At 31.5% G+C, this 17685-nt stretch overlaps 1 protein-coding gene across 4 annotated transcripts in view; it reads left to right on the forward strand.

Annotated features, from left to right (window-relative positions):
• Positions 1–608: 608 nt before the first annotated feature.
• Positions 609–17685, forward strand: part of tpm4b (tropomyosin 4b) — a 28562-nt gene continuing 11485 nt past the window's right edge. Inside the window, exons 1-2 of one of the 4 annotated variants that reach the window (XM_073848399.1) lie at positions 609–898; positions 6717–6842. In XM_073848399.1, coding sequence (XP_073704500.1) covers positions 785–898; positions 6717–6842 — 240 coding nt within the window. In that variant the 5' untranslated portion in view covers positions 609–784. Of the gene's footprint in view, positions 899–6716; positions 6843–14156; positions 14470–17685 lie in introns of those variants that run through there. The other 3 variants (XM_073848398.1, XM_073848401.1, XM_073848400.1) reach the window with 3 other exon arrangements.

Consider the following 17685-nt stretch of genomic DNA (forward strand, 5'->3'; position numbering starts at 1 on the left):
ATAATTTAAATGTAATACTAAATTATTATTTTTTTAGTTATATATATTTATTTATATATTAAAATGTTCAAAATGTTATTATAATTTCTGAAACAAATTTACCACACAGATTAAAAATTTTTGTGACATTTCTGATTAAAAGAGAATACATAACATAGTCTGATTATTTATTACATTGACTAAATCATAAAAAATGTGTGTTAAATATCCAAATGATTGAAAAATAAAACAGACAAAGAAAGAAAAAGAAAGCCTTTTTAGAATCAGACCGATTTAATAAAATAATTTAATAAACCTCTAAATGTGTGTATTAATATGCATTCACAAAAAGACCAGAAACATGTTTTAAGCAAGTAAACAGGGTCAGTTTGACTAGTTAAATGAAGCATGCAGAGCAGCTAAACTCTCCAAAGCACATCTTGCTTCATGCACTCGCTCCAAATAAGGGAATCGGCTGACTTTGAGACATTCTGTGGGTAAAAGGTTTGCTTGAGGAGGGGGAGCAGCACATTTTGGTGCTTGTATATGTGTGTGTGTTGAGGAAAGGGTTTAAACAGGGAGGTGGAGGCCACCAGGGAACGAGACTCGTCTCCTCAGCAGCAGCGTTGTGTTTCAGTGTGGGCTCTCTCTCTCTCTCTCTCTGGCGTCACTCAGCCTCCTCATCTGACGAGGAAAAGCACTGTGATTCCTCTCTCTCTGTCTGACTTTGCTCTAGATCCCGGTGGCTGTCGGTTTCCTCTTCGTTCTCTCTCGGTGAAGAAACTCCAAGAGCAAAAAGTGCAAAATGGAGGCCATTAAGAAGAAGATGCAGATGCTGAAGTTGGATAAGGAGAACGCCATCGACCGAGCGGAGCAGGCCGAGTCTGATAAGAAGGCAGCGGAAGACAAGTGCAAACAGGTGAGACGCGGATCTGAGATTGATAGAACTGATGGAGAGTTCAGTGAGATGAAATATGCTATCAGATGGTTTTACTTTTATTGATACTGTATGCTTTTCTAAAAGTTTGGGCCCTTTACTGAAATTATATTTTTTATGATTTATCAAATCTTTTACTCAAAGACTTCTATTTAGCTACTTAAAATTAGTTTTGTACTCTAAATATGATAGTAAAGATTAAATATGATTTTCTTTACATCAAAAATGTCATGATTAATTTAATGTTACTTGGCGTTTCTTTGGAATTATTTGAAAATTTACTAGCAATTTCTGAGTGAAAAATGTTTTTAAAATAAATTCTACACACATTTTTCTTTTCTTTTTTCAATTTTTTACAAATTATTTAATAATACATCATCTAAAATATATACATATTTATGTATTTAAATATTACTTATTACATATTACAAAACAAATATTTATTAAAAATAAAATAAAATGTTTATAAACTAAATTCTACAAACAAATTTCCTTTCTTTTTTCAATTTTTTTAAAAATTATTTAATAATGAATCATGTAAAATAAATACATATTTATATATTTAAATATTAATATTACTTATTACATATTACAAAACAAATATTTATTTTATTTTATTTAAATTTACTAGCAATTTCTGAGTGAAAAATGTTTTTAAAGTAAATTCTACACACATTTTTCTTTTCTTTTTTCATTTTTTAAAATTATTTAATAATAAATCATATAAAATATATACATATTTATATATTTAAATATTAATATTACTTATTACATATTACAAAACAAATATTTATTTTATTTTATTTAAATTTACTAGCAATTTATGAGGGAAAAATATTTTTTTCTTTTCAGGGTGTTTCTGCAAAAAAATTTTTTTGCCTGTTTATTTTATGATTTAATTTAAATATTTAATTTAATTAATAACTTATATAAAATATATACAGATTTTTTAAAATATATTTAAATATTCATATTACTTTATAACAAAACTAATATTATATTATAATTATATTTTAATTTACTAGGAATTTCTGAGTGAAAAATGTTTAAAAGTAAATCTAACACGATTTTTTGCTAAATTGATTTTTTCTATTATTTTACAATTATTTAATAATAAATGATGTAAAATATAGACATATTTTTATATGTTTAAATATTCATATTACTTACAACAAAACTAATTGTTTATTTAATTTAATTTTAATTTAATAGCTTTTTTATAAAAAATGTTTCAAAGTAAATCCTACATATAATTTTTTTTATAATAAATGATATAAAAATTATACATATTTACATATGTTTATATATTTCAAATATTCATATTACTTATAACAAAACCAAGATTTTATTTTATTTTACTAGCAATTTCTGAGTGAAAAATGTTTCAAAGTAAATCCAAAATGCTTTTCAGCATTTTTCTGCAATTTATTTTTTATTATTTTAAAATGATTTAATAATAAATGATATAAAATATATACATATTTGTTATATATTTAAATATTTATATTACTTGGAAACTGGATACTATAAATTGGAGGAAAGTATACATTTGCAATTTTTTTAAACAAAACCTTAATTTTATTTGTTTTGTTTTGTTTTGTTTTGTTTTGTGTCCAGTCCATGTTTCTTGGTGAATGAACGTCCAGAATGAGCAGAGCGTAAATCATTTTTGTCATCTTTTGATGATTACATCAAAAAGTTATTACTTTACTGTTATTCTAAAATGTGGAAAAACTAGTCTGTTTACCTTATTTCACCCAAAGTAACACACTTAAATGAGAACCTACACTTTTTAATAATCTAAAGAACCGTTTCCCACTAAAGAACCTTTTGTGGAATGCTGAGATTCCATGGATGTTGAAAGTTCTTCATGGAACCATCAGTGCAGCCAATCTCTAAAATGTATATAATTCTCTATATTTTTGGCAATATGGCATTTGACTGGTTCACTAGTTATGGATAAGGGAAACTGAAGCAGGGTGGCTTCATTCCCAGACATTCCGGGCATCAGTGGGAATAGTGAGGACTTGAGGGAGCACAGGAATAATGCAGTAGCATGCCAGCTGTTTCTCTGTGTTTGGAGATGTTTATGACTCTCTGGAGTACAGCATCCCACAAATCTCTCAACATCCCCAAACATTCCAGAGATACAACATGTCTGGATCATAAACATTTTCATTTCACTCAATGAGCTGTTCTTAATGGGCATTAAATGGATGCCTGATAGTTTTTGAGTTTGACAATTTTATGTCTAAATCCTTAAATATCCATGGAATCTTACCCTTCCACAAATGTTCTTTGTTTAATGGAGAAAGCTCTTTAGATTTGTAAAACGTCCTTTAAAATGGTGGCTCTTTTTTTAGTGTGATTTATACATGCATTATCACAAAAGCAAATGTTTACAAAACTGATTAACCAAATATTTCTAATTCATTGTAGATCTGATTTGTAAGGCAGACAACGGACATTTAATTGTTTGATCAAAATTATTACTACGAAGTTTGATTTAAATCAAATGATTGGCAATACGATCTGAATCAAATAACTCTTAAAACATGCTATGAATTTCCAGTCTGAATCAAAAGATTTGCAGACCATCATTCCAGATCATTTCAGCACAGATCGCAAATCATTTAATTTGCAAAATGATAAGCGAACCCACTCTAAAGTTCCAATCTGAATCAAATGATTGAAGAACTACTGCTCCAAAGTTCCGATCTAAAGCTAATGGTTCGCGTTGTACGCTATGAAGGTTATTTGCAAACCTGCTCCAAAGTCCCAAACTAAATCAAATGATTCACAATACGCAATTAAAATACCCATCTGAAACAAATAACTCTGAATTAAATGATTCACAAACCCACAACAAAGTCCTATCTGAATCAAATGATTTGCGATACACGCTCTTAAGTCTCTATCTGATTTAAAAGATTTGAGAAACATCATTTCAAATCTGTGGAATGCAGATCATTCAGTTTGAAAAATGATTTGCAATTCGCACTCTGAAGACCCAATCTGAATTAAATAACTTGCAAAATGTGTTTTGATGTCCTGATGTGAATCAAATGATTCGCAAACTTGCACCAAAGACCCAATCTGAATCAAATGATTCACACTCTGTGCTACTAAGTTCTGATCTGAATCAAAAGATTCGCAAACCATCATTTCAGATCAGGGCTTCTGAGCATGGATCGCAAGTCATTCAGTTTGGGAAATGATTTACGAACCCACTCTGAAGTTCCAATCTAAATCAAATGATTCACATTACGCAAAGTTTCGATCTAAATCTAATTATTTGTAAACCTGCTCCAAAGTCCCAATCTAAATCAAATGATTCACAATACGCACTCCAAAGACCCAATCTGGATCAAATGATTTGCACTCCGTGCTCCTAAGTTATGATCTGAATCAAAAGATTTGTGAACCATCATTTTAGATCGGGACTTCTGCGTGTGGATCGCAAATCTTTCAGTTTGGGAAATGATTTGCGAACCCACTCTGAAGTTCCAATCTGAATCAAATGATTCACATTACGCAAAGTTTGGATCTAAATCGAATTATTTGTAAACCTGCTCCAAAGTCCCAATCTAAATCAAATGATTCACATTACGCAAAGTTTCGATCTAAATCTAATTATTTGTAAACCTGCTCCGAAGTCCCAATCTAAATCAAATGATTCACAATACGCACTCCAAAGACCCAATCTGGATCAAATGATTTGCACTCCGTGCTCCTAAGTTCTGATCTGAATCAAAAGATTTGTGAACCATCATTTTATATCGGGACTTCTGAGCATGGATTGCAAATCATTCAATTCGCAAAATGATTCGCGAACCCACTCCAAAATTCAGATCTACATCAAATGATTCCAGTTACACACTCCAAAGTCCCAATCTAACTCAAATGATTCGTGTTATGCGGAGTTCCAATCCAAGTCAAAAGGTTCATGAACTCCCACTCTGAGTTTCCGATCTAAATAAAATTATTCACATTACGCAAAGTTTCAGTCTAAATCTAATTATGTGTGAACCTGCTCTGAAGTTCCAATCTGAATCAATTGATTCGCAATACACGCTCCTAAGACCCAATCTGAATTAAATAACTTGCAAACCATGTTCAGATGTCCTGATCTGAATCAAATGATTCACACTCTGTGCTGCTAAGTTCTGATCTGAATCAAAAGATTCCCAAACCATCATTTCAGATCAGGACTTCTGCGTGTGGATCGCAAATCTTTCAGTTTGGGAAATGATTTGCGAACCCACTCTGAAGTTCCAATCTGAATCAAATGATTCACATTACGCAAAGTTTGGATCTAAATCTAATTATTTGTAAACCTGCTCCAAAGTCCCAATCTAAATCAAATGATTCACATTACGCAAAGTTTCAATCTAAATCTAATTATTTGTAAACCTGCTCCAAAGTCCCAATCTAAATCAAATGATTCACAATACGCACTCCAAAGACCCAATCTGGATCAAATGATTTGCACTCCGTGCTCCTAAGTTATGATCTGAATCAAAAGATTTGTGAACCATCATTTTATATCGGGACTTCTGAGCATGGATTGCAAATCATTCAATTCGCAAAATGATTCGCGAACCCACTCCAAAATTCAGATCTACATCAAATGATTCCAGTTACACACTCCAAAGTCCCAATTTAAATCAAATGATTCGTGTTATGCGGAGTTCCAATCCAAGTCAAAAGGTTCATGAACTCCCACTCTGAGTTTCCGATCTAAATAAAATTATTCACATTACGCAAAGTTTCAGTCTTAATCAAATTATTTGTGAACCTGCTCTGAAGTTCCGACCTGAATTGATTTGCAATACATGCTCCTAAGACCCACTCTGAATTAAATAACTTGCAAACCATGTTCAGATGTCCTGATCTGAATCAAATGATTCACAAATCTGCACCAAAGTCCCATCTGAATTAAATGATTTGCGCTCTGTGCTCCTAAGTTCCGATCTCGATCTAAATCAAAAGATTTGCGAACCATCAATTCAGATCAGGACTTTTGAGCATGGATTCATTCAATTCACAAAATAACTACCTGACTAGTGCTGGTGCTAACTAGTAAAACACTCCTTTAATATGACGATAATGCATGTTGGATGGAATGTGATATTGTAGTAGAAATGTATTGTGATATTGGTAGGGACATGTCTAAATTCTACGCCCTTGATCACAGATCAGATCAAATCAAACAAATCTGATTAATCTGTTTGAAAACATTTATTATTTTATGCTATATTTATCTCCAGCTTCAGTTAATACAATATAATACATAGGCCTAATTACTGCAGAAGACTCTGAGCTCCAGTTTAGATGTGGTTTAGTTTTGTCGTGTTGCATGAAGCTGCTTACTGAAGGTGCTGATGGAAAGTAAGTGTCGATGATCAGAAGATTCCAGATTCTAGAATTAGAATCACACAAACAGAATTCCAGCTCAGTGATGCAGACAAACACAGATCTGCTGCACATACATGTGTGTCAGATGGAAAGGATCCTCTTAGTCTGACAGAATCACATGTCAGTGATGTTTGAGCTGCAGCTGCGCAGACAGACGTCTCTGAGGACGCATGCATTGAACACAGTTTAATAATGCTGAGCTGTGTGATCATATTTATGGCCTTGTTAGTGCAGATGGACTGTTAGCATGATCTGAAAATACACACAGCTCTCCACACATGAGCACACACACATTACAACCTCACTGAACCCTGCTGAAAGGCCAATCAAGATTAGACAACAATATGATCTATCATCTTATGTTCTGTTGTTGGTTTTTTAGCTGGAAGATGAGTTGCTTGCGCTGCAGAAGAAACTGAAAGGAACTGAAGATGAACTGGACAAATATTCTGAAGCTCTCAAAGACGCTCAGGAGAAGCTGGACCTGTCTGAGAAAAAGGCGTCAGACGTGAGTATTCGCGCATTAGACATTGTTTGTACAGATAAAATCATTTTTCTTCTATAAGACATCAGCTTTGCTATGGAAGCCCGTTTCCGCCACTGAATAAAGAATAAAACAAGGTTATTGCGACTTTTTATCTCACAATTCTGACTTTTTTTCTCAGAATTGCATGATACAAACTTACAATTCTGACGTTTTTTCTCTGAACTGTGAAATATAAACTCACAATTGTGAGATATAAACTTGCAATTCTGAAAAATAAAGTCAGTACTGCGTGATATAAACTTGCATTTGAGGAAAAAAGTCAGAATTGTGAGATAAAAAGTTGCAATTGCAAGATGCGACTTGATATCTCACAATTCTGAGAAATAAAGTCGTAGTTGCGAGAAAAAAAGTCAGAATTATGAGATATGAACTCGCAATTCTGTGAACATATCAGCGAGATTGCAATTCTGACTTTTTCTCGCAGTTGTAAATTAATATCTTACAATTCTGAGAAAAAAAGTCATTATTGCAAGAAAAAAAGATATAATTGTGAGGGAAAAGTTAGAATTGCAATGTAAACTCACAAAGGCAAATTATAAAGTCAGAACTGCGACTTTATATCTTGCAATTCTGAAAAATAAAGTTGCAATCGCATGATATAAAAAAGTGACTTTTTTCTCAGAATTGTACTATTTAAACTCACAAGTCTTTTTTTCTCTCCTCAGAGCTGGACTTTATAACTTTCACAATTCAGAGAAAAAAGTCAGAATTGCAAGATACAAACTCGAAATTGCTAGAAAAAGACAAAATTGCAATTGTGAATTTATATCTCACAATTCTAAGAAAAAAAGTTAGAATTGCTAGTTTATATCTCGCAATTCTTTTTCTCGCAATTGTGAGATTATCTCGCAATTCTGACTTTATAACTCGCAATTGTGAATTTATATCTCACAAATTCTGTGAAAAAAAGTCAGAATTGCGAGAAAAAAATTAGAATTGCAAGAAAAGAAGTCAGAATTGCGAATTTTTCTTGCAATTGTGAATTTATATCTCACAATTTTTTAGAAAAAAAGTTAGAATTGCAAGTTTATTTGATGCAATTCTAAGAAAAAAATTGAAAATTGATTGAAAAACTCGTAATTCGGGAAAAAAGGTCAGAATTGTGAGACATAAACTAGCAATTCTTTGAACATATCAGTCTTTTTTTTTCTTCTCCTCAGAACTGGACTTTATAACTCGCAATTGTGCATAGAAAGTCAGAATTGCAAGATACAAACTTCAAAAGTCAGAATTATGAGAAAAAAGTTTATATCTTGCATTTCTGACTTTTTCTCACAATTGTGAGATTATATCTCCCAATTCTGACTTTATAATTCAGAATTGCGAGAAAAAAGTCAGAATCGCGAGAAAAAAAGTCAGAATTGCGAGATACAAACTCAAAATTATGAGAAAAAAGTAAAAAAAAAGTTTATTTGATGCAGTTCTGAGAAATAAAGTCTCAAATGCGTGACATAAACTCGTAATTGCGAGAAAATAAGTCAGAATTGTGATCTAAAAAAAAAGAATTGTGAGATGAAAAGGTGCAATTATCTTTTTTTCTCTGCGACTTTTTAAGTCGCAGTTGCAACTTTATATCTTTATATTTGAGATAAAAATTCTGAATTGCGAGATACAAACTCAAGACTAAACCACGTGACGGAATTATGAGTTTATATGATGCAATTCTGAGAAAAAAAGTCAGAATTGCAATGTAAACTCTCAATGGCAAGAAAAAAAAAGAATTGTGAGATAAAAAGTCACAATTACTTTTTTTTAATTTTTTACCTTTTTTATTCAGTGGTGGTAGTGTGCTTCTACAGTTTTTGATTAAACACCATCATCAAAATCAAAAACATATGGTAATAATGACTCCTTCGCTGCTTTCATACTCATGTGGCACCGAGGTAAATCATTGCACCTGGTCGAGATGGGAAGCTTCAGACAGATTGCTCTCATTCCAGCAACAAAGATGCTTTAATCATAGTGGGAGCATGTCAGCAACTCCATGTGGAAAAAAACGGGAAGAAAAAGTTTCCCCACATTCCTTTTCGGCTACCGCTGACAACCTTGAATAAATGTCTTTCCCACTCCTTCTGTTACTGGACGCCCCAGAGACGTCAAACGTCCTCAGCGTGCAATTTTTTAGCAAGGCTTACTTGACCTCATCAGCCTTTTTTTAACCAAACAACCTCAGAAAGCTGTGGAATCCAGGCTCACATGCAGAGGAAATGGATATTTAGGGCGAGAGCCAGGGAGAAAATCCAGACCGCAAAGCATGAGAGCCGGAGCTGCACAACCGAGAAACATTATAAAAAACTGTCTGGACGTGACGTCCACCGTCGCAGAGCTGCATTCTTTTAAAGCAATGCGAGAGAATGTAGACTACTTCTTAAAGGGACCGTGTAAATAAAAACTTACCACAAAGCACCATCAAATGTAATTTTCAAGAAACATTTTTCATCTTTTCTTATTATGGTCAATGTTGAAAACAGTTGCACTGAGTCATATTTTTGTTAAAACCATGATACACTACTAATAATATATATATACTCTTTTAATGCGCAAGGGTGCATTAAAGGAACACTCCACTTTTTTTTTGGAAATAGGCTCATTCTCCAAATCCCCCCGAGTTAATAAGTTGATTTTTACCGTTTTGAAATTCATTCAGCCGTTCTCCTGTTCTGGCGATATCACTTTTAGCATAGCTTAGCATCATTGAATCCTATGAGACCAATAGCATCACGTTCAAAAATGACCAACGAGTTTCCATATTTGTCCTGTTTAAAACTTGACTCTTCTGTAGTTATATCGTGTACTAAGACCGGTGGAAATGCAAAGCTTCAATTTTCTAGGCTGATAAGATTAGGAACTACACTCCCATTCCGGCGTAATAGTCAAGGAAGTTTGCTGCCGTAATAAGGCTGAAGCAGGAGCAGTAATACCACGCAGCACATGTGCAAATGCTAAACTAGCTGGGAACTCATTTCTGATAATACTCCGCCTGCTTCAGCCATATTACGGCAGCAAACTTCCCTGACTATTACGCCGGAATGGAAGTGTAGTTCCTAATCTTATTCTAAAAATTATTCCAACTTTTGTAGTCCTACGCTATATTATATTTACAGTATTAAGAATCAAGTGTATGTAAACTATTGAACAGGGTCATTTTTATCATTTCTAGTATTATTTTCTCTTGTGGACTATATGTAAATGTTTGAATGTGAAATATCTTATTCAGGTTAGTACTAAATCAAAAATAACATGCATTTTCTATGATGCCTCTTATTTTGCTAAAATAATTAACATTTTGCAGATTCTGCAAGGTGTATGTAAACTTTTGACCTCAACTGTATATTAAAATTAAAAGGATTTTGAAGCAGAGATTTTTTTACTTTATAGATAAGCAGTCTGAAGTCTGACTTAGCCCAAGCTATAAACATGATAGTTTATTTCTGTTTCATTATGTGGACAAAAACATTTACCAGTCGTATGTTCTTAAATTAGACCGTTACAGCACTGTCTCGCAATTTGTGTAATATTTCTATACAAGGCAACAGTATAGGTCTCTGTAGACTGCAGAGCATGAAGTTCACTTCATTCCTTTCATCTCACTCACAATCACACACACACAGCTCAGGAATGTGAGGAATTCAACTAAAGCAAACAATGAACCTTTAGCTCTTGGATCTAATGGATCCCACACAAACACACACTCCAGCCGTCTGCAGCAAAAATACTCCCACACATGCTGGAATTCACTGAATGGAATACAAATGGTATTGTGATAGCGTCATGCTATTTATTATGCAGTGAAGTGATTTAAGAAAGCAGTGAGTTGCTCAAGACTTTGCGTTATGACTTAAAGGAGAAGTTCACCTCCAGGACAAAAATATACAGATCATTTACTCACCCCCTTGTCATCCAAAATGTACAATCTTTCTTTCTTTAGTCGTAAAGAAATTATGTCTGTGAGGAAAACATTTCAGGATTTCTCCCCATATAGTGGACTTCTATGGTGCCCCCGAGTTTGAACTTCCAAAATACAGATTAAATGCGTCTTCAAAGGACTCTAAAGCTAATTTACAAAGAAATACTTTCTATACCTGCAAAAAAACACAGCTTTTAACATCCAGATGTGTTTTTATTCCTGCAGAGTCTGTTTGTGTCTCTGTATAGCACTGTGTAGTTGATTCGGCTGGGCGATATGGCCTAAAAAAATTCTTGATTTAGGAATTTTTTGATATTTTGGCTGGAAACAAGACAAAAATCTAAGTAAGAAAAGCATTTTTGAAAATGTTTTCAATCCCCGGCTCTTAATGCATTGGAGCATCAGTGAGTGTTTGAACCTTCTGTAATAGTTGCATATGAATCCCTCAGTTGTCCTCAGGGTGAAAAGATGGATCTCAAAGTCATACAGTCATTGTTAGAAAGGGTTCAAATACACAAAAAAGAAATTATTCAAAACAAGTTTATTATGTCTTGATTTTCCCTTTTGGGATGTGATCTGGATTTCCCCCTTGGGGTTAAAGTGCAATCAGAAACAACAAGCCAAAAAGACATTGGTCTTTTGCCATTGTAAATTGTGAAAATGTAACCTAAAACATACAATTATGTGAGCCTTTTTGATTATTTTTCTTTAAACATTTGGTTTCAAACTCAAATACCAAGTGTGAACACAGTTTTGGATTGGCCACCCCCCCCCAAAAAAAAAAAAAAAATCATAAAAGAAAATCATAATTTTACAAAAAGAACCAAATGTTTAAGATTGATAATAGTGTTCTAAAGAAACCGAGGAAGAAGGGTCTTATCTAGCAAAACGATCAGTTATTTTCCAAAAAAGAAAATTACAGTTTATATACTTTTTAACTTTGAATGCTCGGTTCAAGACAGTTAGGGTATGTCCATAAAATTCCATTTTGTAAGTTCACACTCACGGGCACCATAGAAGTCCACTATATCAAGAGAAATCCTGAAATGTTTTCCTCAAGAAACATAATTTCTTTACGACTGAAGAAAGAAAGACATGAACATCTTGGATGACAAGGGGGTGAGTACATGATCTGTAAATCCCCTCAAATGATTCACTTTCAGAACAAAAATTTACAGATAATTTACTCACCCCCTTGATCATCCAAGATGTTCATGTCTTTCTTTCTTCAGTCATTGTTTTTGAGGAAAACATTTCAGGATTTCTCTCCATAGTGGACTGCTATGGTGCCCTGAGTTTGAACTTCTAAAATGCAGTTTAAATGCAGCTTCAAAGGGCTCTGAACGATCTCAGCCGAGGAGGAAGGGTCTTATCTAGCTAAACGATCTGTTATTTTCTAAACAAATTTTTATACTTTTTAACCTTGAATGCTTGGTTCAAGACAGTTAGGGTATGTCAAAAAACTCCCATCTCATTTTCTCCTCAAAATTTAAAATCATCCTACATCGCTGCAGAAGTACCGACCCAGTGTTTACAAAGTGAATGTGAAAAGATCATCCAACGCCCTTTACAAAAAAGGTAAAACAGCGATGTAGGATGATTTTGAAGTTGAAGGAGAAAATGAGATGGGAGTCCGAAATACCCTAACTGTCTTGAACTGGAATACACAGAGCCGATGCAGAGCTAGACGAGATGAGCATTTGAGGTTAAAAAGTATATAATTTTTTTTTTTTTTTTTTTAGAAAAAAACTGATCGTTTTGCTTAATAAAACCCTTCTTCCTCAGCTGTGATCATTTAGAGCCCTTTAAAGCTGCGTTTAAAAGAAGTCCATTATATGGGGAAAAATACAGAAATGTTTACCTCAAAAAACATAATTTCTTTATGACTGAAGAAAGAAATACATAAACGTCTTGAATGACAAGGGGGTGAGTAAATGATCTGTAAAATGATCTGTAAATCACCTCAAATAATTTCTTTCAAAAGTGGTGGGTAAAGCATTTTTTTTTGTTAAATAAATAATGATATTTATTAATAATTGGAGTAATGACTCTTCTTCTATACAATGGTGCATTAATATAAAATGTGCACTTATAAGTATATAGTTCATAAGATCAGAAGGTGCAGTCAGAACTATATTTTCATATAAATTTTACTGAGCCAGACAATAGATCTATTTCGGTCTGGACATTGTGAGAATGTGTTTCCGAGCACAGCGTGTAAAATTCATCATGCAGTCAGATTGTGCCGCCCCAGAACCGCTGTAAGAGGGCCAATAATTACAACAGCACTTCCTGCTGAAGAGTTATGCTGAAGAGCATATGGAGGCCCTTACAGTATTGTATGAAGAAGCTGTAGAAGTTTTTGAGCTGTTATGCATGCACATGTTTTTGCATACGGCATACAAATTGCTATATAAATTAAAATTAAATAATCAATTATATATTTTAAAAATTACATTTATTTAGTTATTTCTTATGTGTATTTACCATATATAAAACACTATATAAATGACTATATAACTTTTTTAAATAAAATGATCAATTATATATATTTTAAAAATTATATTTATTTACTTAATTTTTCTATTTGTGTATTTAGCATACACAAAACGCTACACAAATTATTATATGACTTAAAATAATGCATTAATTAATTTATAAATAATATAAATTACAAACATTAAAACACTATTGTTGTTTTAATGTTTTTTTGGTTAGCATAAATAAATAGTGTGTATTTAGCATATAAAAAATGCTATTCAAATTACTATATAAATTTAAATTAATTGAAATTTAAAAATTATATTTATTTACTTATTTTTTTTATTTGTGTATTTAGCACAAAACGCTACATAAATCACTGTATAACTTAAAATAATGTATTAATTAATTTATAATTTACAAACAATAAAAACACAATTGTTGTTTTAATAATTTTTTTGGTTTAGGATAAATATATAAACTAATAAATAATGTACACAGATTCTAAATTATATATTAATAAATGATTATTTTATAGGCTATATAAAATAGATATAATTGTCATTATTGCTAAGCAATCTGCCTTAGACAACTGAGCCAGTTAAAGTAAAATACAAAGGTTTAAAATGTCTGCATTTAATGGTTAGGCCTACTGTTTGTGTAAAAAATTGCATTAACCTGGAGTGAAAAGCTCTGGTTTATTTTCCGTGCACATTCATATCTCAACATTGATGCAATCGCTCATGGTAATTCATAAGAAACACCAAATATGTCCAGAAGTCAGCACATAATAGCAGGAGAAGTCAAACAGGAACACCACCCCCTGATGTCATCCGAAACCCGCATCGTCTTCCTGGGATTGGACTTTTTTTTTTTGCGCATTCCTGCCCTTCTTTTCCAGAATTCCTCATTCTGCGGCTCCGCGAATCAGCGACGCGCAAATGGAAAGTTTGCGACAGTTTTGAGACGCGAAGAAGTCTGTCGAGAAAATCGCTTTTCCTGCCGGATTTTGTCTTTTTGGGACTTTTGAAGTTTCTAGATCGTTTGGGTGCTTTGTAGGTAGATTTGGAGATGTCTGTGAAGTCTTTAGACGCCGTGAAGAGGAAGATCCAGTGTCTGCAGCAGCAGGCGGATGATGCGCATGACAGAGCGCAGTTTCTGCAGACGCAGCTGGACAATGAACGAGACCTAAGGGAGAAAGTGAGGAATCCATCTTATCTTCTCATCCTTTCTTTCTCTACTGCTTCTCTATGGTGCTATGGGGAACTAGTTGTCACACTTTCGTGAGTGTTTCTCACGGTATTGTAGCGTGGTGCTACACCGGGGCATGTTGTCACGCTCTATGTGCAAAGTTTTTACTAACAAAACAGTTACATTTAAAATGCTTTAAGAGTATTGCAACGGAGTATTTTTGCACTCTAAACAAAAATTCCTGTAGTTAAGAGCACGGGGCTAGTTGTCACATTGTTTACGCCAATGTTGCATGAATATTATGCAGATTATATGTATTTGGCGCCATAGCGGGGCATGTTGTCACACCTTTACAGTGCAAATCTGCCTTTTAATAGTTGATTATTTATTCCTCAAATGAAAAGCACACAACAGATACAGTTTTTACATGCAAAACAAGTAAAAGCATTGTTGTGGCCAACAAATATTGTGATTTAATAAATTGTATAAGATTTTAAAACACATGTGACAACCAGGCATTTTATAGCCTATCATTGTTTTAAAACATTTTATGGTTTAATTTAAGGTTTGCCTTAAGGTTTACAAACGACTGTTGCACTTGTGTAATCAAGGCAAAATGTCACTTTTTGTGACAAAATGTCACAATTTTATCCTGTTTTTTCATTCATTTCTGCTGGCCCACAACAAGGGTTTATTATTTATGCTTTTTAATTATTATGCTTTTTTATAAATTGTTTTGTTTCGTAATTGCTTTACTGTTTGCATTTTGCTGAAAAAATGTTGCCCCATAATAAATAATTTAAATGGCATTTAAATATGCAACATACACACGTTTATTTATGCCAAACAAAAATTGTTAAAACAACTACTGTGTTTTTAATGTTTGTAATTTATATTAATTTCTAAACTAATTAAATTATTTTAAGTTATGTAGTAATTTATATAGCATTTTATTTATGCTAGATACACATAAATTAAGAAATAACTAAATAAATCTATTTAAAAATATATATATATATATAATTGATAATTTTATTTTAATTTATATAGTAATTTGAATGACATTTATATATGCTAAATACACACAAATATTTATTTCTTTATTGTAAATACACACATTTATTTATTTATGCTAAACAAAAATTAAAACATCAATTGTGTTTTTAATGTTTGTAGTTTATATTTTTAATTTATAAATTATTTTAAGTTATATAATAATTAATTTTATTTTTAATATTTTTTATTTTAAGTGTTCAAATATTTTAAATAATGTATATGATACATATGAACAAATTGTATATAAAATATTATAATGTATGTATATATACTTTAAATAAATTAAATTATATAAAATTAGATTTAAAATATATTTTTTTATAATATAAAGCATTTATTTTATTAAATTTGATATAAAATATTTTATATGCATATGATATACATTTATAAAATTATTTGTATAATTATATATATAATGATTCAGTTTTAAAATTTAAATGTAGTCAATTTAAAAGAATTTTATATAATGTTTTCTAGAATTAAAAAATCCTTATTAATATTGAAATGTTTTTATTCTATTTTAAGCTGTATTAAATTGTATAATTTCTTTTATTTGGTCAATTTTATATTTTTTTTATAATAAAAAATACTTAATTATTATTAATAATACATTTAAACAGTGTGTGTGTGTGTGTGTGTGTGTGTGTGTATATATATATATATATATATATATATATATATATATATATATATATATATATATATATATATGAGAATTAGTGGGCAATTTAAAAATATGTTTGGCTTTTTAAAACGGTAAAACTGACCACAAATATAGTGATGCAGCAGCCCCTTTCCTGGATACCGCCGTCCACAGTTAATCATAGACATGACGTTCTTCACATTCTCACTTCCTGTCTTGTTTATTGCAGTGTTCTTTCACTCAACATGTCTCTTAGAAAAACATGACCCAGATGCCCTTTCATCCATATAGCTTTGGAAAGCAGATCCAAGACATCAGCAGATGCAGTGATCTGAAATGACTGTACTTCAGGAGACTTAAAGATCAGCCATGGTCTGGTTCCTCATCACAGCTCATATGAGACACATTTATGCTCTCCATTTGCACATCAGCACCAGCTGATTTACTTTTGAATGGCTTAAAATACATCTGTGACTAGCCTTCCTCCTGTCTGCATGTCTGCGTAGCAGCATAAAGACCTAATTAAAAGTATAAGCAATTAGGTCTCATGATATTTATGCATTAAAAAGCAAAAAGCAGTTTTCCAGACAGCTTTGTCAGTTTTAAAGACTCATAATGATATGATAATGAGATGCGTGTTTGAGCACCTAATAAGGCGTGAGGCCCACTCTGTTCTGTTAAAGGAAGTGGGCGTGGCCAAAGGAAAACTCTCATTCAAATGAGATTGAAAAGAATCAACAACTGTCAGAGGAGTGTATTTTTAATCCTACATAATATTAAATATTTTTTGATGTTGTCTAATATTTAGTATTATTTTATATATATATATATATATATTAAATAAAAAAAGGAACATCTTCATTTTATTTTTATTTTTTATATTTTATTTAATATAATATATAAAATATTACAATGCATGTATATGTACTATATAATTATTTAAAAATTATTCAGTTATATAAAATCTGATTTTTTTCAATTTTATATAATATTTTGTATAATAAAAAAATATTTAGTTCATTATTCTTATTAATATTTTAAATATTAAATATTTTACATAATTTATATGATATAAGTAATATATAATATATAAAATATTATTATGTACCAAAAAGCTGTTTTCCAGACTCAGTTTTAAAGACTCATAATGATATGATAATGAGATGCGTGTTTGAGCACCTAATAAGCAGTGAGGCCCACTCTGTTCTGTTAGAGGAAGTGGGCGTGGCCAGAGGAAAACTCTCATTCAGAAGAGTCAAACTGAAAGAATCAACAACTGTCAGAGGAGTGTATTTTTAATTCTACATTATATTAAATATTTTTTGCTGTTGCCTAATGTTAAGTATAATATATATATATATATATATATATATATATATATATATTTTTTTTTAATTTAATATATGAAATATCTTTATTTTATTTGTATTTTTAATAAGATATTTTATTTAATATAATATATATAAAATATTACAATGCATGTATATGTACTATTTAATTATTTGAAAATTATTCAGTTATATAAA

Source organism: Garra rufa, chromosome 10, assembly GCF_049309525.1.
Source record: "Garra rufa chromosome 10, GarRuf1.0, whole genome shotgun sequence".
In the NCBI taxonomy this organism is placed as follows: domain Eukaryota; kingdom Metazoa; phylum Chordata; class Actinopteri; order Cypriniformes; family Cyprinidae; genus Garra; species Garra rufa.